At 49.7% G+C, this 21,821-nt stretch overlaps 1 protein-coding gene across 1 annotated transcript; it reads left to right on the top strand.

Annotated features, from left to right (window-relative positions):
* Positions 1-518: 518 nt before the first annotated feature.
* SYNDIG1L (synapse differentiation inducing 1 like) lies at positions 519-21,489 on the top strand. Its single transcript, XM_053603818.1, has 4 exons — positions 519-872; positions 16,740-17,216; positions 18,261-18,401; positions 18,558-21,489. Exons 2-4 carry the CDS (start codon positions 16,800-16,802, stop codon positions 18,714-18,716), a joined length of 717 nt encoding a protein of 238 aa, XP_053459793.1. The 5' UTR covers positions 519-872; positions 16,740-16,799; the 3' UTR covers positions 18,717-21,489.
* Positions 21,490-21,821: the final 332 nt, after the last annotated feature.

Below are 21,821 nucleotides of genomic sequence, written 5' to 3' on the forward strand. Positions count from 1 at the left end.
CTGGGCTTTAAAGCCTGTGCACTTCCTGGCATAATCCTGTTGCCTCCAAATGGAGAGATTTCACCTCTGTGAGCCCAGCGTCCTCATCTGCAAAATGGAAGGAGGTGGGGGGAGGATATCGCCTAATAGAGTTGAAAGAAAATGAGATGCAATTATGTTAGTTAAAAACATTGCCTGGCATGGTATCTGGTATATAGCAGGTGCTCAGTAAATTATGTTTGTTTTTCTTTTTAAGGCAGATCAATATTAAAAGTCAAGGCTTGGGAGCCTGGGAGCTCCTCAATGCTCCAAGAAGCCCAAAGGCTGCCCATCACTGCTGGAGTGCGCGGGAGGAGGGCAAGGCGCTGGGAGAAAGGGCTCGGCTCCAGGCACCAGAGACGCGGGTTCCAGCTGCGCTCCCCAAGCTTTGTCGCCGCCTCCGGGCTCCCCCGACTTCCAGCCCCGCCCCGCCCCGCCCCGGAGCCGGGTCCGGGGCGCCTGGTGGGCTGATTCCCGAGCGTGGAAGGGAGCACGGAGCACGCAGGCGAGAGGCAGGCGGCGGCGGCGGGAGGCTGGGAGGAGGGGGACTCCTCGCTCTTCTCCCAAGTCGGCGCGGAGCCGCCTCGGGCCGGGCTGAGCTGTACGCGGCGGCGCCGGGCCCCGGCCGGGATGCGGGGCTCCCAGGACCGCGCGGGGCGGGGCGGGCGGCCGCGGCGGCCGGCGGGCGGGAGCTGTCCGCGGTGCTGAAGCGGCGGCGCCGGGGACGCGGGGCCGGAGCCAGGGAGCCCGCTGGGAGTTCCAACGCGGCCGCGAGGCGGGGGAGCCCTCGCTCACCGGCCCATGCCGAGCCCCCGAGCCCCGCGGAGGAAGCGGGACCGTGCGCGGCGGGACAGGTAAGGGGCTGTCTGGGGACGCAGCGGGAGCGCAGAGCTAGGCACGGAGCCGGCGGTGAGCTGGGGAGAACACCCGGAGCCCTCTCAAGGAGGGGGGCTCTGACTCCTTGCTGACCGTCCCTCGCGCACCGCCGGAGATCGCACATTGCCCACCCACACCCCTCACCCTGCAGGCTGGGTGTGCGGGCAGGGGCCTGAGGGACTGAGGTCAAGACTGGCACCTGGGCACAGTGGCCCCACACCACCAGGCCCTGACTCCCACCTCAGGCAGCTCAAAGATACTCTGCCCCCTGGCTACAAGAAACACTAATTAGGGTCTCCCTGACTCCGTGGCACCCCAATTCTCACCAAACGTTCTGCAACACTAGCAAAATCTGAATGGGCTTCACTAAGCCCCCCTATTCTCCCGCCTAAGCCTGCTCACCAGGGCTACTGAGGTGGCTGTGGGCCCCTCTGCTCTGAGATTTCTTTGCCCTAGAAATGGCCCTGGGGCCAAGGGATGGGCCAGGCCCCTTAGGAATAACTAACCCATTTCTTCCGGGAAAGAAGAGAGGTATCTCAATTTTTTCCCTCGTGGAAAGAGTCCAGATTTGCATCACACTGCTCAGTGCATGAAGGCAAAGAGTGGCCTGGGATACTGTGGTCCTGTTTTCTATTACATACTGGGGACCCTAAACAAGAGCCTCCACTTGGAGTTCTCTCTTTCTGGCAAGAGTGTGCTGAATGAGATCATTCAGGCCTGCAAAGTGCTTCCAGTTCTTCAGAGCAGAGTTCTATGACAGAATTTAGCGATCAAAATAAAACTGCTCAGAGCAGGACTTAGCCTATCACTGTGGCTGACCACTGCTTTATCCCCACCCTCCAACCCAACACAACTCCCCCCCCACCCCCGCCCCCAGTGGTAGAAAGAGCTCTAGACTAGGAGGTCCTGGCTGGGCACCGTCATTTACTACCTGAGCTTTCGGAACCTCATTCTCCTTAGCCCAAATGGGGGCAGGTAGCTGCCCTGCTCACCTCAGAGAACTGCCTTGGGACTCAGTGAAACAATATACCTGATCAGAACCTCATCAACTGCACACCTCTGTGCCTGTGAGCTGCTGCCACTGTGTCCATCCTTTAGCCAGGCTTGCTGGTAGTAACCTGATCATTGTCACCTGTACCCATTTTCTCCCCGCCCACACATGGATCCCTTTGTCCTTGGCCTCACTGGGATCCAGAATCAGTGAGTCCAATTTATAAATCTTGAGAAAGGGGTTCCATCTCTTCTTCTCTTCTCCTGTCACCACCTATAGAAGATAACATAGGGTGACAGTCTGGGGTTCCTTGCCCCTCCCTAAGAATAACAGATCTAGGGAAACAGCTCCTTGAAGGCAAGGATTGTGTTGTTTTCATCTGTTTGCTTTTCTCCACAACCCCCGTTCCCACATCTGAAAGATAGTAAGAACTCAGTAATTGGGTGTAAAATAAGAGAAAGAAGTGTTAAAATGTATCAGAATAAAAGCATTTAACTGGGAGTCAGAAGCCCTGTGTTCCGGTCCCAGATTACCACTGTCTGTCTCACGCAGATCCCCTCCCCTCTGTGAGCATCAGCTTTATCATCTGTAAAATAAGAGGGTTGGACTAAATGAGTTTTAAGATTTGGGGTCCTGATGTTGTGTGGGGCTCTCTGAGACTATTCTGAACACACAAAACCCTTGGTTCTCCTTGAATACACGATATCAGCTTTATTAACCTGGTTTGAAGAGTAAGGAAGTGACCTTTCAGTAATGGACCAGATTTTATGAATGGTACGGAAGAGAGAAATAGGAGCCAGAAATAGCCATTTACATTTCTGATGTTTTCCTAAGAACCCCTTCTCTTCCTATGTCTCTGGGAAAGCCACAAGTGTGCACAGAGCGACTGAGCTAAAAGAGTCCCTGCCTCTAAGCAGGGACCAGGAGGCCAGGAACACCCCATCACCACCACCACCAATATCCCTTGAGTGGACAAGGGCCAGGAACCCCATGCTTGGCCATCTGCCGGGGAACCTGGTATCTCCCTCCTAGGAAGACAGAGGGGACAGGCAGGAAATATCCATCCCTGTGGAGAGTTTATACACACACACACACACACACACACAAGCATATATAAATTTGATAATGATTTCCCACAACTGTGACAGGCCTAGCCAATGCTCAGAAAAACCTTAGCTAATTGGCATTTCAGTATAGCTGAGTAAGCCATGCCGGTGACCTCCTCGACTTACTCTGCAAGTGCCCAGCCAGTGTGGGGAACCAGTCTGCCCTCTCCCACCTCAGCGCTTTCTGGCTCCTAGTTGTTGGTGCAGTGCTTGGCAAGAATCAGCTTTCTGGAGTTAATGGACAGTCACTAACCCTCATAACAAAGTGCTGGTGGTGGCAGCAACTGCAAGCAGAGAGAGGCGCTTTATTTTCTGCAAGACTGGACTGTGGAGGAGCTGGCCTGCTGTTGGGGTGAGGACAATACACTAGCTCTCCTTCTGCAGCTGTCTGGCTGGGCACCCCCGCACCCTCAGAGCGGTCAGAGTGCAGGGCATCTCTGGTCACCCAGGTGTATAACATCTGGCTCCTCTCCCAACCAGGGAAGATGAGAAGATTATTCCCCACTGGCTACTTCCCGGGTTCTTCTCTTGCCCCTTCCTTGCTTAGGTTTCTACCCTGGGCTCCTCCATAGGCTTCAATGGAAAGAAAGGTGTCAACCCTGGCATAAGATGAAGTGATCCTGGTTATCTGGGGCAGGGGTGTGGAAAGCTGAGGAAGAGGAAGAATAAATGCAACGTGGTCATTAAGAAATGGGGTGTGGGCTCGGCTCCTCTAGCTCAGAGGCTGGAGCACCGACCACAGACACCGGAGCTGGCAGGTTTGAACCCAGCAGGGCCTGCCAAACAACAATGACAACTACAACAACAACAAAATAGCCGAACGTTGTGGTGGGCGCCTGTAGTCCCAGCTACTTGGGAGGCTGAGGCAAGAGAGTTGCTTAAGCCCACGAGTTTGAGCTTTGATGCCACGGCACTCTACCCAGGGTGACAGAGTGAGACTCTGTCTCAAAAAAAAAGAAAAGAGAAAAAGAAATGGTGTGTGTGTGAGAGAGAGAGAGAGATTAAAACACTGAAATACACATATGGAGGCCCCTTCCTCTGCGTAACACATAAAATGGTGGAGGCAAAGAATATCTGGAGACATATGCACATTGTTAGTTACCTTCAAGTTCAAAACCCAGTTCACCTGGCATCCTAGAGGGGCTTCCAGCCCCAAAATACACCACTCTAGGGAGAAAGAAGCAGAAGGAACAGTCCTCTTCACTTTGTGGAGAAGAAACATCACAGTTCTGTAAACCTGAGTTTTCTGATCCCCGTCCCTTCTTAGGGGCTCATTTGACATCTTGTATGAGGCAGGGTCCCTCTGCTGCAAGCCAGGGGCAATAAAGGCTGATCCTCATCCTTGCTACTTGTATCAAGTCCCCCTGTCTCTTACTTCCTCCCTTATTCTCCCTCCTTCCTCCCTGCAGCTGCCCCACCACCACCACCACTCCTTCCCCCAGCCCTGGCCAGCAAGCAAACCCAGCAGGGACTGAGGGCTCTACCTCTCCTTAGGTGCGTTCTCCTCTACCAATACATATGCCTTTCTTCTAAGTGGTTGGGAAAGAGCTGTTTCTGTGGAGAGACAGGTTTTGTCAGCAAGAATAGGATTTGATTTCCATCTGAAAATGGACTAACTTGAATAGCGGAACCACCATCCCAGTCCTCTCAGCAATGTTCATCCCTGCAGCCACAAACCCATCTCCTGGGCAGGTAGATTATGCTTTGAAGAAGAGGATAGGCCCACTCATGGGGGCCCAGGGTGGCAGGGGATAGAAACAAGGTTAAATTGATTCTCCATGGAAGACAGCAACTAAGGAAATTCCTGTGGGAGTGGGGAAGTGTCTCAGCTCTTTCACCTGTCTTTCCTGGTTCCCTCCAGCTTTCTCCTCTCCTTTTCTGTGCTCTCCCCTGCCTTCTCTTCCCCTCCCTCTCCAAATGTCCTCTGACGATGCTCACATCTCTCTCCAGCCCTGACTACTACCAAAGCTTCAACTCCTCCCCATTCTGCATCTCTCTCTCTCTCCCAGACCTATCTCTCTGTGTGTGTGTGTGTTTGTGTGTATGTGTGTGAGAGAGAGAGAGGGAGAGAGTGATTTTTCCAGCTTGGTACTTGGGCCTTTTAAAATCTGAACATTTGGGCAGAGCCTGTGACTCAGTGAGTAGGGCACCGGCCCCATATACCAAGGGTGGCGTGTTCGAACCAGGCCCTGGCCAAACTGCAACAAAAAAATAGCTGGGTGTTGTGGCAGGCACCTGTGGTCCCAGCTACTCAGGAGGCTGAGGCAAAAGAATCACCTACGCCCTGGAATTAGAGTTTGCTGTGAGCTGGGACACCACAGCACTCTATCGAGGGCAATAAAGTGAGACTCTGTCTCTAAAAAAATAAAAAATAAAAAAAATCATAACTTTTTTTTAAGTTCAGGAAACACTTCCTGCTTGTGCTTCTCTATTCATTATTTTTCTCCTCTAGTATCTCTGTTGAATCTTTCTGAAACTCTTATTAGATTGATGTTGGACCTTCTGGGACTCTCCTCCATGTCTTTTAACTTTAACTTTATCCATTTGGGGGGGGGGGCGGTCATTTCTTAGAGAATTTCATTAACTTTTTCTTTTACATTGAAAGAGCAATCTAGGCTGAGCACGATGGCTTGTGTCTATAATCCCAGAACTTTGGGAGCCTGAGGCAGGAGAAACACTTGAGGCCGACATAGGGAGAGCCTGTCCCTACAAAAAAAAAAAGGAAGAAATTTAATTATCCAAGTTCAGTGGTGTGTACTTGTAGTCTCAAGTAGTCCTAGTCACTTGGGAAGCTGAGATGGGAACCCAGAATTCATGGGTGCAGTGAGTTATGGTCATCCTACGATACCACTCTCTAGCCTGGATGATAGCATAAGACCTTGTCCCTAAACATACTATAATCCAGTCTCCCCACTGAATTTTGGAAAATTTAGGCAATTATTCCAAACCTCTTGTGTTCTTGGATTGTTCCTTCTTTTTTTTTGAGACAGAATCTCATTATGTTGCCCATGGTAGAGTGTCGTGGCATCATAGCTCACAGCAACCTCAAACTCTCAGGCTCCAGCGATTCTCTTGCCTCAGCCTCCCAAGTAGCTGGGACTACAGGCACCCACCACAATGCCCAGCTATTCTTTGTTTTAGCAGGCCCGGGCCAGGTTCAAACCCACCAGTCCCAGTGCATGTGGCCAGTGCCCTAACCACTGAGCTACAGGGGCCGAGCCAGCACCCAGCCGGATGGTTCCTTTTCCATAGCAGCCTGTTTTTGTTTTACGGATGTAGTATTTTTTTTGTTGTTGCAGTTTGGCCCGGGCCGGGTTCGAACCCGCCACCTTCGGTACATGGGGCCGGTGCCCTACTCACCGAGCCATAGGCACTGACCAAAGGTAGTATTCTCTATCTCCCTGAGAATATGAATTCAAAAAATATTCTTTAGGTTTTTTCCATAACTTAAATAATTTTTTAATTTTGTTGGGTCAGTTATTCTATTGGTTTATTTAATCCTTCTCTTTTATTTTCATGTAGTTCTTCCTTTTCCTTTGTTGTCCATTTATACTTATGAATAAAGCTGTTGACTAGAACAGACAACTAGTATAAATTTCCTCTGCAATTGGGTAAGTTTGTTTCCCCAACACAAGTCTCCTCTGAATGGGAGTTGTTCTTACCTCTGAAGTTTGGGGCTTCAGGTTTCTCTGTACTGATTTCATCACCAGGAATTTCATTTGCTCTTTATTTCCCAGGAATTCATGGCCCATTGATATCATTCTTATTTTTATTTTCCAGTTTTGTTATGATTTTTATTTATTTATTTATTTTTGAGACAGAGTCTCACTATGTCACCCTTGGTAGAGTGCTATGGTGTCACAGCTCACAACAACCTCAAACTCGGGCTTAAGTGATTCTCTTGCCTCAGCCTCCCAAGTAGCTGGGACTATAGGCTCCCTCCCACCACAAGGCCTGGCGATTATTTTGTTGCAGTTGTTTAGCTGGCCTGGGCCGGTTCAAACCCGCCACCCTTGGCGCACGTGGCTGGTACAATAACCACTGTGCTACAGGCACCGAGCCGATTTCATTTATTTAAAAATATATGTCCTGTCATTTTAATAGAATGTTAAGAAGAAAAAGAAGTGTCATTTGTGCAGACTGCGCTCTCGATGAGCAGCCTCCCTTAGTTTCTCTGTCTTAGTTGGTTGCATCACTTTCTATTTAATTGACAAAGCCAGAAACCTGAGAATCATTCTTGGTTCTTCCTCTTCCTCACTTGTAGTTAACCATAAATTCCTCTTCATTTAGCCTCCTAACTACTCTTTAGATATAACTCTTCCTCTTCATCAATTCTTCCACAAATCTGCTTCAGGTCCTCATCTTCTGCCTGCATTTCTATAGTAGTCTCTCTCTCTCTTTTTTTTTCGTATTTATGTACAATAGTCTCTTAATAGGACCCTTATCCTCTGTTTTCACTCACCTTAAGTCCCTTCTATTCTCTGCTACCAACCAGAGTGCTCTGTATAAAACACAAGAATGACCATGTTACTTCCTGCACCCGTCATTGGCTCCCCAAAGCTTCCCTGTATGGCACAGAAGGCACTCCCACCTGTCAGGCCTCACTCCAGCAACACCAAACTTCCCTGGCTTCCCTTGATACCACTGCCCCATGCCTTTGTGCTAAGAAATGTCCTTCTCTCATTAGATGATTCCTAATCCTCTTCCCATTACAACTCTGTTCAGATGTCACCTGTTCTTTTCTTTTTTTTTTTTTTTTTTTTAGACAGAGCTCAAGCTGTCGCCCTGGGTAGAGTGCCATAGCATCACAGCTCACAGCAACCTCCAACTCCTGGACTCAAGTGAGTCTCCTGTCTCCGCCTCCCAAGTAGCTGGGACTACAGGCGCCCGCCACAACACCTGGCTATTTTTTGGTTGCAGCCATTGTTGTTTGGTGGGCCCGGGCTGGATTCGAACCCGCCAGCTCAAGTGTATGTGGCTGCTGCCTTAGCCACTTGAGCCACAGGCGCCGAGCCTCTCACCTGTTCTTGAGAAGTTTCTTCCTAGGTCCCACCATGTCTCAACTACCATCCCAGGATAGGGGTCCCTTATGATTATACCCATAGCATCCTATATACTCTCAGCACAACTTACTCCATTGTATTAAAACCTTGTATCTTGGGCAGTGCCTGTGGCTCAGTGGGTAGGGCGCTGGCCCCATACACGGAGGGTGGCAGGCTCAAACCCGGCCCCGGCCAAACTGCAACAAAAAAATAGCCAGGTGTTGTGGTGGGTGCCTGTAGTCCCAGCTACTCGTGCGAGCCGTGACGCCACAGCACTCTACCGAGGGTGATAAAATGAGACTCTAAAGAAAAAAAAAGAAAGAAAACCTTGTATCTGCTAGTTTGTAATTTTCTACACCTCCTCATAAAAAAATTAACTTCTTGTTTTTATATCCAAAGAAGTAGCCTGAAGTAGCTGTTTAAGAAATGTTTATTGTACAGAACTAAATGTGCCTCAGCTAGATGTGCTCCAGCCACCCTAGATCCAGGAAAGTAAAGTATAAAGTACTTTATTACCAGAAGGTACACCTTGCTCACCCATTCACTAATTCACTCATTCATTCATGAGTTTCACACTCTATCGAATGCCTACTGTATGCCACGCAAGGGGATGCAGGGCTGAGCAAGGCAGACACAGTCGCCATCCCCCTGGAGCTCACAATCTAGTGAGGGAGAACGAGACTAATGAATGAATCACACTTATATAAATAGAGACCATGATAAGCACTTTAAGAAGAAAAGCATGGAGCTGTGGAGAGCAGACAACCAGGGAAGCAAAATCTTGACTAAGGGTGTAGGGATGGCCTTCCCGAGGAAGTGAGCTTTGAGCTGAGAATTAAAGCATCCTGATGTGAGTGGAGCTTCTGAGAAACATGGTTGAGAAGTGAAGGAGAGAGGGGCAGAGGAGCTGAAGAGGGGAATGGCACTGGGGAAGGATATGCCCGTTCTCTCTTGCTGCCTAGCTGCCCCGAAATTTAGTGGCTTAAAGCAACAGACATTTCATTATACTTTATGACTTTGGGGGTCAGGAATGCAGGCAGGGTTTAGCCGCATGATCATTCCACTCCATGTGACATTAACAGATGTCACCACTGCCAGACGGACAACCCACAATGGCTTCATTCACATGTCTGTTATCTTGAGGCTGATTAGGAGACAGGGCTCAGCAGGTTCCACTTACCAGAGTATCTACACACAAGTGGCCTTTGCATCATGATGGCCCCAGAGTAATCCAACTACTTATAGGACAGTTCAAGCTTCCAAGAGTGAGTGGTCTAGCAAGCAAGGTGGAAAGACGCAGGCCTTTTGTAACCTGGCCTCAGAAATCACATAGCATTTCTTTTGCTGTGCTCTGTAGTTGAAGCTGTCATAAGCCTACCCAGATCAGAGATAAGGGGTATAGATCTCTACCTCTCCATGCAGTCAGGTTTTATAATCATCACCATGATTTTACTTTTTAAGGCAAGGAAGCTACAATATGTTTCAGCACCGTTAGGAAAGATCAGGAGTTAGGAGTCGTTGGAGACAGAGGAGAGAAAAAGCATAATCAATTGCGTTAGGATTGCCGAGAAGGTAAACTGAAACAAAGCAAGCTAAGTTCCTCATTTTCCTTGACTCTGCCACTGCCGGCTCTTTCTTCTTCCCTTATTGTCAGAGGCATCAGGCTACAGCTAATGAGTCAAACCTGACTGGTTTGACTTATCACCAGCTTATCACCAGCCGGAAATCATCAAATCCAGCCCAAGCCATCAACACACAGCCACCACAGTCACCACACTTCACAGTTTGCAGAACTGAGAAGAGAATGGTCTAACACCTATTCTTAAAGTTTTTGCCTTTCCCTTGGTTTTAATCATTTGTATTTAATCTTCTGCCTTCCTGGGAAGTTCTGGCTTTTCTCTCTCAGCTTAAAAACTATCCCTCTCTTGCTGCACTGAGAGATAGTGGTCAGTAGCTCAGCTTCTTCACAAAGGCTCAGTGTTTATTTAGATCTAGACCTTGGGGTTATCCAGGAGCCAGCCTGGGCTGTCAAATTTCTTAATCTTTTTTTGGCTCCACCCATAGCACAGTGGTTATGGCCTCGGCCACATACACCGGGGCTGACAGGTTCAAACCCAGCCCGAGCCAGCAAAAGCAACAATGACAACTGCAACAACAACAACAAAAAAAAGGGTGTGGCAAATGACAGCCCCACATTTAGACTAAATCAAACTTGAATTCAAGTCCAGTTTCTATCACTGTTTGGTTTGGGGCAAGTTTTTGACCTTTCTGAGCCTCAGTTTTCTCATCTGAAAAATAGGGAATAATAATAACCAGCTTTATTAGTTGTAAAGTTTTGAGATAAAGTATGTGGAACACCTAACTCGTGAGGATACGGTAAATAGTAACTGTTACCATTTGACAGAGTTCTGATAAAGGCTGACCCCATCCTAGGGTCTGACCCAACTCCTGGTCACACATTACACTGTCCTTTTGGCCTTTCTAACATGTTCACCATGCCTCCTCCCAAGGACTCCAAAGTCCACCAGGCAGAACACACGACAGATCTCCTCAAGGCCTCAGCCCTACAGCTAATTCTGGAGAACATGGTGGTGTTTAGGGCAGCCTGCTGACACATACACCATGTACACCTGGTTTGCTGGTGGGTTAGAACCAGGCCTGGACCAGCTAAACAATAACGACAACTACAACAAAAAACAGGGGTATAGATCCCTCCCTCTAGTAGATCCTTACTCTGCTGACAGCCTTTGCCAGGACCACGCCTCCCATCTCTGCATCATGGGTTACGGGTTAAAAGCTTGCATCAGGTCAGACAGACTTGGACCAAACAGGGCTCTGCCACTCTCCAACTGTATGATCTCAGAAATCCTACCTAACTTCTCTGAGCCCCAGTTTTCCCACAGGTGAAAGAGGATGGATTCAATGAGATGAAATATTTGAAGCACTTGGCATGGTGCTCAAAACAAAGCAAGTACACAGTAAATGTTGGCTGATACAAGTGGCACTAGGGTGTGGTGACTCCGCAGCCAGACTCCCAGGGTTCTTAGGACATTCTCTTGCCTCAATGTCTTTATCTGTAAGATGGAAATAATGATGGCAGAGACTTCATAGGGGCCCTGTAAGGATGGAATGAGATAATACATAACATTTAGAATGGTGCCTGGAGGAATTTCCTGTGTGGTGTTATTATTCCACCCTTTAACTTTCAACTTGTTCCTATTTTTATATTTAAGTTTCATCGCTTATACGTATGCAACATATATCTGGATTTTGTTCTCTTTTCTAAATCTGGTCTATCTTTGCCTTTAAAAATATCGCCTTTGAGGTCTAATACGAGATAAAATTTTAATTTTGTAAATTTTAAATATACAATTTTAATACTGATACTAATTTATACAATATTAATTTTAAGTATACAATTCAATGAGTTTTGTGAAATACATAGTCACATAATCACTGCCACAATCAAGAAACAGAAAAGTTCCATTGCTCCAGAAGTTCTCATGCTCCGTTTCAGTTGATGCCCTCACTTCTCCCTGCCCTGAGCAACCACCCGTCTGCTTCAGTCACTATAGTTTTGCCTTTCCTAGAAGTTCATATAAATAGAATAAAATACTATATGACGATTTTTGTGTTTTTCTGAGCTATTTTATTCCATTTACATTGATATAGCTGGTTTTAGTCTAACATTTTAGTAATTTGTTTTCTGTTTGTCTCACTTGTTTTATTAATATATTCTTTATTCTACTTTTCCATACCTCTTTTTGGAGGAATTAAGTATTTTTATTATTTCATATTTCTTATCTATTGATTTATTGGTTATACTTTTTTTTTTTTTTTGAGACAGAGTAGCATGGGTAGCATGCTGTGGCATCACAGCTCACAGCAACCTCAAACTCCTGGACTTAAGCAATTCTCTTGCCTCAGTCTCCCAAGTAGCTGGGATACAGGCGCCCTCCACAATACCCGGCTATTTTTTGGTTGTAGTTGTCATTGTTGTTTGGCAGGCCCAGCTGGATTTGAACTCGGTTTATGTGGCTGGCACCCTAGCTGCTGAGCCACAGGTGCCGAGCCGTGGTTATACTTTTTTTAACTCTTCTTTCAATGACTACCAGAGTAGTAGTTCTTTTTTTTTTTTTGAGACTCATTCTGTCACCCTGGAATTGAGCGCTATGGCATCATAGTTCATAGCAACCTCAAACTCTTGGGCTCAAGCTAACCTTTTGCTTCAGCCTCCCGAGTAGCTGGGACTACAGGCACCTGCTACAATGCTGGGTTATTTTTTCTATTGCTTAGACTGCTCTCGAACTCCTGAGCTCAGGCGATCCATCTGGCTTGGCTTCCCAGAGTGCTAGGATTATAGGCATGAGCCACCATGCCTAACCAGAGCAGTAATTTTTTTTTTTTTTTTTTGAGACAGAGTCTCACTATGTCGCCCTCGGTAGAGTGCCGTGGCATCACAGCTCACACCAACCTCAGACTCCTGGGCTTAAGCAATTCTCTTGCTCCAGCCTCCCAAGGAGTGCAACTATAGGCGCCCACCACAACTCCCAGCTATTTTTTGGTTGCAGTTGTCATTATTTAGTGGGCCTGGATCAGGCTCGAACCTATTAGCCTTGGTGCACGTGGCTGGCGCCATAACCACTGTGCTATGGGCGTCGAGCCCAGAGCAGTAATTCTTAAAGTACGGTCCCTGGACCAGCAACATTGTCACCTGGAAACTTGTTAAAAATGCAAATTTTCAGGCCCCATTTCAGACTCATAAACTGTGATGATGGAATCCAGCAGTCCAGGTTTCACCAATGCTGAAGTTACAGAACCACCACCCTGGCAAGCAGCTGGGCTATGTGCAGATCACCTTCATCCATTCAGGGGCGAAGGTGACTCCAAGCCTGGTGGCAGTGCTGTGAGGGCTGCTTTATTTCCAGTTTGCTCTTACTTCTAGGGAGTAGCCCTAAGAGGCTCCAACTGAAAACCAGTGCTGTTTATAGGAGGCCCTTCTCCTTAACAGGCCCTGAACTCCAGTTTTTCTCCCCAGCCCTGATGCTATTGCAAGAATGGGTTCTAAGCTGCCACTTGTGCATCAGGAACGTGCTTAAGAGGGAAGTGGTGCCCAGTGGCAGACTCATCTTTCTGCCTGCTCTTTCCTCTGAGTTCTTGACTCCTCACCCCTCAAGTTCTCACTACCTTGGTGAGTCGTTGATGCCCTCGCATTTCCCCCAACTTTCCTAGCTCTGATTGGCAGTTTTGTGCGACAGGAGTCAATCTGCCCCAGGTGGAAGAGGAAGCCCCTTGTCCTCTTGCTGCTTTTGCACTGAGATTATAGAGTCAGAATGAGCATTTAGACAGTTCCATTCCTGGTGCTTGATAAAATGCTCAATAAGTCTAAGTTATTCTTATTCACCCAATAAAATCCTAGGGTCATATTGAACTGAGTTGTTAACATCAACTTCTCCTAACCCTCTCATACATTTTATAGATAAGCAAACCAATGTCACACTATATGATTGGTCTCCAGTGCAAATGGACTCAGAGGAGCTGTAATTGGACTTCAGGGAGTTCCTGGATGGTCTCCTGTCCCTTGTCTGGCAGGTGGCAATGTGCTCTCCATCCCCAAATCAGGGAGTGGAAAACCTCAGGGCTCAGCTAAGTTCTCGGCTCAGAAGGAATCAACCTAAGAACTATGGGATCGGTGCTACTTTTCTCCCTCTCCTCATATGGAGCTCAGACCCACCACCCTAATCATACAATCTAGAGCAATTCTAGCTTCAGAATTCTAGACCCTCTCCTGCCTTTCCTCTGGAGAAGACTGCACCCACCCACACACACACACAGACACACTCACCTATGGGTAGTCAGGCAACTGCACAGATCTGGAAGGCATAACAGTTCTGGCAGCAGAGGTGGTGATGACAATTGCTCTTCTTTGAATACTGATTCCTTACCCCAGGGAATGGAGAGAGGGACCCAAGGGACAGTCTGGAAGGCCAGGCCAACGGCAGGAAAGGCTGGACCTGGACTCCATGCTGGGTATCCAGGACAAGGTCCATGATCTCCCACACACGTCTAGGAGGACATGGGTGAAACATGAGCTGTGTAGAGAATCGCAGCCCTTGGCTGGACTGTGAGCAGGAGCTACCACTGCTAACTTGGGTTGCTTGATGGAAGTGGATGCGTGGGTGGGAGTAGATGTGTGTGTTGGTATGTGTGTAGGCAGCCTTCAATGCCGTGCTCAGCCACCAAACCCAAAATGAACCCCCCAGCCAGCCGGGGGAGTTTTAAACTGATTTTAAATAATTTGTCTCAGAAGAAATCTATGCACTTATTTTTTTTCTGGTTTAAAAGTAGTACGTGCTCATTGTGAAAAATAAATATGGAAAATAGAGAAAACAGGATATAAAAAGGCAATGAGAAGTACCTGTGCTCCCACCCTGGAGATAATCACTGTTGACATTTTGGCTGTGTGAGATTACATGCACTTAACCATTCTCTTTTCTTCTTTCTCACTGAATTTGCAATGAGCATTTTTTCACGTCATTACTCTTTGTAAACCTGTTGGAAGGCCTTGTACCATTGCATTATGTACCATAGCTTATTTAACTTGCTTCCAACATTGGACATTCAGACAGCTTCCAGTTTTTCTCTCTTGTGTAAAACCAGGAGCATACAACTTGCCCATGAAGTGCTGAGAAGCTCTGCTTAAAGGTGCCATCAGAGCTCAGGGGAAGAGGGAATCCTGAAAAGGCTGAGTGTGGCTTGAATTGCAGAGGCTCAGCTGGGCATATTTTGACCAGGAGAGTCTGACATGGGTGGGGGGTCAGCTGAGATCTGGCTGTCCCTGCCTGCTTTGCACCAGTGCCTTGCAGATGGCAGTGGTTCTCAAGCTTCCTAATGCCGTGGCCCTTTAATACAGTTCCTGTGGGTTGGGATCTGCTGCCCTATAGTCTCCAGGGATCTTTCCATCCCATCTTAGGGCATCAGACAGGAGGGCAGGAGACTTGCCAGGTTCTCCTGGTGAGACAGAAGTGGGCAGGGGTGGATTTGATGCATTAGTCTGCTATAAGAGCCCTGCCCACTCCTGTCCCCAAGTTTCCTGCAGAGCTCAGTTTACATGGATGGTGACAGGACAGTGCTCTGGCTGAGCCTGTAGGCTACAGGATGAGGGACATGTATTAGACCAGGAAGAGGGGCTGGAGGACCTTTGGGAACCTGTCCTAGGCCCCTGAGGTGGGCAGCCCAGGGCAGTTAAAAAGCCAGGAGATGAACCCAGGCTCCACCACCCAGCTGGAAATTAGGATCCTCAAAACAACCCCCATGGGGTAGCCAGGGGTTGTCATCCCTGCGGGAACTCAGAGGAGCAATGAGCGGAACATGCCCAAGGCATCAAGGCCAGGATGGAATCCCCAGTGATCAGACAGGAAATCCAGGGCTTCTCAGTAGGCTGAGCAGGAGAGGATGGGAGGATAGGAGGTCCCTGAGGCCACCTGACCTGCCTCTCCTCTCCACACCCCACTCCACCTGCCACCCAGAATACAGGTGGGTCTGTTCCTTCCCAGGGGTGTAGAGGTGCTCAGGGCCCGCTGAAGAGAGAGAGGCAGCCCATGAATGCCTCTGCACTTCCAGCTGGGATGTGCAGGTCCACCTTAGATCCTGCAGGCACTTCCCAAAGTCACAATTTGCCTTAGGACAGACATTAGCCTAAAGTGCTAATTTCCAGGTCCCTCTAAGACCACTGCCCAAGGGAAGCCACCTCCTCCCGTAAGAGCTGACAGCTGCGATACCACATGCTAGACTAAGCATGGTCCCATTTGACCCTGGAATAAATCCCCCCTCATCCGCAAATCCCACCCTGCCACCAAGTAAGTCCTGTCAATCTCTCTGAAGGCCCTCTGCATTTTCTCCATCTCCACCACTGTGGAGTCTGTTATCCTCAGCTCACCCGAAGCCATAGCAAAAGCCCCCGATGCAATCACAGTTAGCTCAGGCCTCTCCACCCCTCTCCCCACATACAGTTGTGGGGAAGGCTTCAGCACCCAAATCTTATCCTACCACCCCCACTAAGACTCCTGCAGTCCCCTTAGGTCTCAACAGGGCTGTCTGATCTGGCCCCCACCTCCCTGTGCCGCTGGCCTGCACCTGGGCTCTCAGGCCTTCGCTTACCTTCTCCCCTCTGCATGAAACGTGTTCCCACGCCCTTCACCTTGTTGACTTGATTCTCCCTTTACAGGGAGACATCCTCTTTAGCTCAGCGTCTGTGCGCCAGTCTGTCTGGGGCACGTTCTCACTCCCACCTGCTGTACTTCTCCCACAGGACAGGGCAGGATTTTACAGCTGTCTTCTCCACCAGACTGGAAGTTCCATGACGACAAAATGTGCATCCTCTCCCTTCCCCATCTCTCGCCGTTCTCACCACCATGTCCCAGGCATCTGGTAGGGCGCCTGGCACACAGCCGACGTTGCATAAAGTGCGTGCTGAATGGGTAAATGTGCCAGCTGTACGCGGTAAGTGCGACTGCTGTCTGCGGTCCGAAGGCAAAGGAGCAGAGGCCCTGAAAAGTGACATAGCCAGCTCCAGGTCCCGCAGCTGGCGAATGGCAAAGGCGGAGTCTGAGCCGAGTGGGGACTACAGAGCCTGTGCTCTCCACCACTCCTGGTCCTGCACCTGGCGCCCTGGCCTTAGTGCCCTCTGTCTTGCTCTTCCGACAGGCTCTCTGAGGACTGCTCGGCCGGCCCAGGCTCCCCTCCCTGGCAGCTGCCCCCAGAAGCATGGAGAGTCTGAGTGAACTTCAGAACCCACTGCTGCCCAGGAGCCCTGCCCACCTCCACAGCCCCTGTCCCTACCCAGAGACCCCACCCAGCTGGTCCTGCAGGGAGAAGCTCTACTCCTACCTCCTGGGTGGCACTGGCCCCACTCGAGCCCACCAGCTCCTAGACCCAGGTTCCCTGCAGCTGGCCGTGGAGGCCTGGTACCGGCCCAGCTGCCTCCTGGGGAGGGACAAGGTGAAGGAACCCAGGGCAGATAGCTGTGAGACCAGCTTCACAGAGGGCAGGGAGCCCCAGGCAGGGCTCACAGAGCGGCCCGCAGGCCCCAGCCAAGCTGAAGAGGATGTCACCATCCACACTGTGTCCTATGGAGTTCAAGAGGAGCTACAGGGCCAAGAGGATGACCAGGAGGAGGATGAGGTGAGCACATATGTTTAAAATGCAAATTCCCAGGGCCCCTCTACCAGACATTGAGATTTAATAGGCCTGGATTGGGACCCAGGAATCTGTATGCTACCATGTACGGTCACCATGCCTGTGGGTTCAGAAACACTAGCTTGAACTGACTATTTAATAGCATTTATTGTTCTAGTTTTCTTAATTATATAAGTAATTCAAATTCAATATAGAAAATCATTGAAAGATAACATTACTATTTTGATAGATAATTGTCTAAGTCTCTTCGTTCACATGTTTTTTTTCCTCACCCCAGTCCCCAAAAAAGATCTTGCTGTTCATAGATTTTTTTTTTTTTTTTTTTTTGAGACAGAGCCTCAAGTTGTCACCCTGGGTAGAGTGCTGTGGCATCACAGTTCACAGCAACCTCCAACTCCTGACCTTAAGCAATTCTCTTGCCTCAGCCTCCCAAGTAGCTGGGACTACAGGTGCCTGCCACAATGCCCAGCTATTTTTTGGTTGTAGTTGTCATTGTTGTTTGACAGGCCCGGGCTGGATTCAAACTTGCCAGCTCTGGTGTATGTAGCTGGCTCCTTAGCCACTTGAGCTACAGGCGCTGAGCCTGTTCATAGTTTCATAACCTGATTTTTTCTCTCTCACAACATATTTCAGTATTGCTCCAAGTAATTTAATATTTCTCTACAAGGTGATTTTTACTGGTTACATGGTCTTCCATTGTAAGTTCTTCCATCATTTATTAATCCAATCTCCTGGTCATAGACATTGAGAGTGTCTTTTTTACAATTGCTATCTTTTGATGAGCAGCCCTGGACATAGATACTAGCATTCTTTCCTTGTGATAAATTACTAAAAGTGGAATCGTCGGGTCGCTGTTAAGGCTTTTGATGAGAGCACCCAGGCCAACCCACACTCCCACCAGCAGCAGAAGAGATTGTCTGTTGCTCCACATAATTGCCCACTGGGTGTTTCCTTTTTTAAAAAACTCTTGCCAGTCTGAAGCGGCTGGGGTGAACCTGGGTCTGGTCACCACGCCCCACTGTTTTGCAGAGTAATGCAACTTCAACAGAGAGTGAAAGTGAAGACAACTTCCTCACGCTGCCTCCCAGGGACCACCTGGGTCTTACTCTCTTCTCCATGCTCTGCTGCTTCTGGCCACTGGGCATTGCTGCCTTCTATTTCTCCCAGGGGGTAAGAGCACCTGGGGCCCCGGGCTTCTTCCCTGGCCACCTCCCTGTGCTGGAAGGGTTGGCATCCCATCTGCAGGATGGGGTGAGGGACCTGGCAGGCTGGGCTGTTTTGCTGGGTGTGGGTAGCTCTCGCTCATCAGCATGTCTCTCTCTCTAGACCAGCAAGGCCATCTCCAAGGGAGACTTCCGCCTGGCCAGCACCACCTCCCGCCGGGCCCTTTTCCTGGCTACACTCTCCATCGCCGTGGGGGCTGGTCTCTATGTAGCCGTGGTGGTGGCTCTGGCAGCTTACATGTCCCAGAATGGCCATGGCTAGTGGCCGGTTGGGCCTGGATCCTGCCTCCCCTGCCCAACTAAGGAAGCAGTGGGGCTTAGGGTTGCAGACCTGCCCAAGAGCCCAGGCCCCCAAACAGAAAGCAAGAGAGTGGCTTGCTGGGGGGGAGGCCCCCAGTCTGCAGCCTGCAGAGCTCAGCCTTCACTTCTTCTTGCCCACTGCCCCAGTCCCAGAGCAAGGCCAGGGGCACTGCTCTCTAACACAGGCTGTAGAGGGGACACAGGAGACGGCAGGGTCTTGCTCAGACTACCCTGCCCATTTCCTCAAGGGTCGCCTGTCCTGCAGGCAGCCTACCACCAATTCCACCAACCTCCCCACAGAGAACAAGCAGTAGGTTACTGGGAGGAAAAGGGGTAACTAGGGGACAGGGGACCAGACCTAGTCCTTCAGGGGTCTTCTTCTAGGGAAGCCTGAGTTTCCTCTAACTCTGCTCTCTGGCCCCATTACACCCAGACCCCAGCCAGCCAGGAAGGAAATACGTGGAGGCTCAGGAGCTCTTGCTCTTTCTGAGTCTGGGGGATGCTCATCTTCCCTGTGGGCTTATAAGACATCATAGAATCTATGTAGAGGAGTCCCAGAGTGAACTTCTCTGTACAGGAGCAAAAGGTAAATGTGATCACAGAGAGACTGGAGGGCCCTGAAATATTGCTGGACCACAAGGACCTCCCCTCTCTGCCCCTGTTCCCTGCCCTCATCATCCATTTCTGGACTCTGCCTGGGAGTCCCGAGCTGGTGCCATCCCAGGTAGAGGGAAAGAAAGTGCCATCAGCCCACCAGCCACTGAGTGCAGGGCCCTAAGCCCTGTAGGAAATGCAGTGGGGAGAGACACTGGGAAGTAGTGAATGCAGGTGATGCAGGGACTCAGGGCAGGTGTAGGCTGCTGAGTAGCCAGCAGTCCTCAGGAAGGCTTCCTGAAGGAGGTATCCCTTGAGCAAGGCCTAGAAAGATGAGCAGAATTCAAAAAGAGATTTGTTTTCACATAACTCCTATATTTGTAGGCAGGGGTGCGGCAGGTGCCTTCCAAGTGGGGTTTCCAAGGTGTTTGGATTCTGCCTGGCGTGTCCAGGCTGGAGCCAAACTGCGGCCATTCATGAGGGTTCTACCAACTCAAGGAGAAAAGTCACTGTCTCTCAAAGACCAATGAGGTTTTCCTACCTCTGAATGAAGGGAAATTGGTGATGGATACCTTTGGGGCATGATCACTAGAAACCCCACTCAGGGCTGCTCTTGACACCCACAGCCATTAAGGAACATCCAGAATTTTAGAGGTATCCAATAGGCAGAGGGTAGAACGTTAGGAGGGCAGGCCTGTGTGGGTCCAAGCTACAGGACCTATTGTGCATGATTTTGGTACCTGGACATTCCCATGTCCCATCCAGAGCCTATGGCTTGGCTCACCATGGGCCATCCCTTGTCCCATTGTTCTCCCCCACCTTCCACTCGCTGCATCATCAGCAGTTTTAAGATCCCATTGTTGTATTTCTATATCCTTGTAATAAACATTTCCATAACACCTGGTGCCCTCTTGCTGTCCTCACCTGCACCCCCACCTTTTCCTACATCCCATCTTCCCCCAGACTGACCTCCCAGCAGCCTCTGGAAAGGACAAGTCCATGTGTTGACATTATAAGGTAGCATGGCCAATGTGTTTACTCTGTCTCAGAACTTCTTAGCTTGGAGTAGCCTGAATACAGGGTGATAGCAGACATTTGACCCTGGGCAAGACCTGTGCCTGGAGAAAAATCCCTTCTAGGCTCAAGAGCCTTAAAGGTCAGGGACAAGGAGAATGGGCCATAGTGAAAGGCTCCATGGAGTTGCCTGGAGCTATAGAGTGTGGCCCCAGGGTGTGAGGGCCAAGGAGCCCCATTCTCCAGCTTCCCATTCTTAAATCCCCCACATCTTCCATCTGAGAAGCTGCTCCTGCACTGTGTGGAGGGGAAGCCATCTTTGCCTGCCTCAGACACCAGCCACAGCACCAGATCTCCAAGACCCTCTTGGTCATGTCCCCCAGGATCCTGCCTGTGCTGTCAGAAAGTCTGGACTGCCTCTATGTCACTGTGTATGGGAGGCCCTGGGAGGTGGGTTTTGCACACCCCACACCCATATGTGCACCATATGAGACAGTTATGCACGTATGCATACACGCATGCTGCATAGGTGTCCCAGAGACTAAGATTAGTGTGCAGGATTTATATTAGGGGCTGCTCTCAGGATAACATTTGTTCAAGGGAGGAGGAGACTGATCTGGGCAGAGGGAGGGATTAGGCTGTGATGCAGTCTGAGTGAGTCTGGGCTAACCTATTATAGAGCAAACCTGTCCTTCAGAGTTGGTACAAGTTGGAGCAAAAAGCCAGGCCTTTCTACCCACTCATAGATCAGTCATTGGATATGGACCATGCAGAACAGCATGGTACCCCACACAAGGCAGCTTACTTTGGCTAAGGCAACCCCCACGGGGAGCCCCAAAGGCTGCTTGCAGCCAGCACCTCAGCAGCGGAGGGCTGTCCGTGCACCCAGAAAGGGATCCATGTTGCACATTACTGCATCCACCACACCTCCCCGCTGAGTGGGCAAGCTGGTGCCCCCTGCATTCACCTCTGCATGCTGAAGCCTGCTTCCTGGGCACCCTGTAACACTGGACAGAGAATGCAGCCTTCAGCCCTGACTGATGGAGTGGGTGGATACACACCCCACACGTCTGGCCCTTGAATGGGAGAACACTGGTTCCCAGGGTTCCCCAGTGGGACTGGGCTTCAGTGGCCACAGCAGCAATCCATTGACAGCAGCCCCTGATCTGTGTTCTCCTTCCCCACTCCAGCCCTGTGCTTTCTGGGATCGCCTCCCAATAAACTACCTTCAATGGAATTCTTGTCTTAGGGTTGGCTTCTGGGGGAACTCAAACCCAGACACACACGTGCATGTTCACGGCACATGCACCACATATGCACACACTTGCATGTACATGCACTTATACACAGGCACACACGTGCACACAGGCACAGCCACGCGTACCTTCATGCACACCTGCACACGTCCACAGGCCCTGCCCACACATGCACAAAACCCGCATGCACACCCTGACTTGTG

This window comes from Nycticebus coucang, chromosome 9, assembly GCF_027406575.1.
Source record: "Nycticebus coucang isolate mNycCou1 chromosome 9, mNycCou1.pri, whole genome shotgun sequence".
In the NCBI taxonomy this organism is placed as follows: domain Eukaryota; kingdom Metazoa; phylum Chordata; class Mammalia; order Primates; family Lorisidae; genus Nycticebus; species Nycticebus coucang.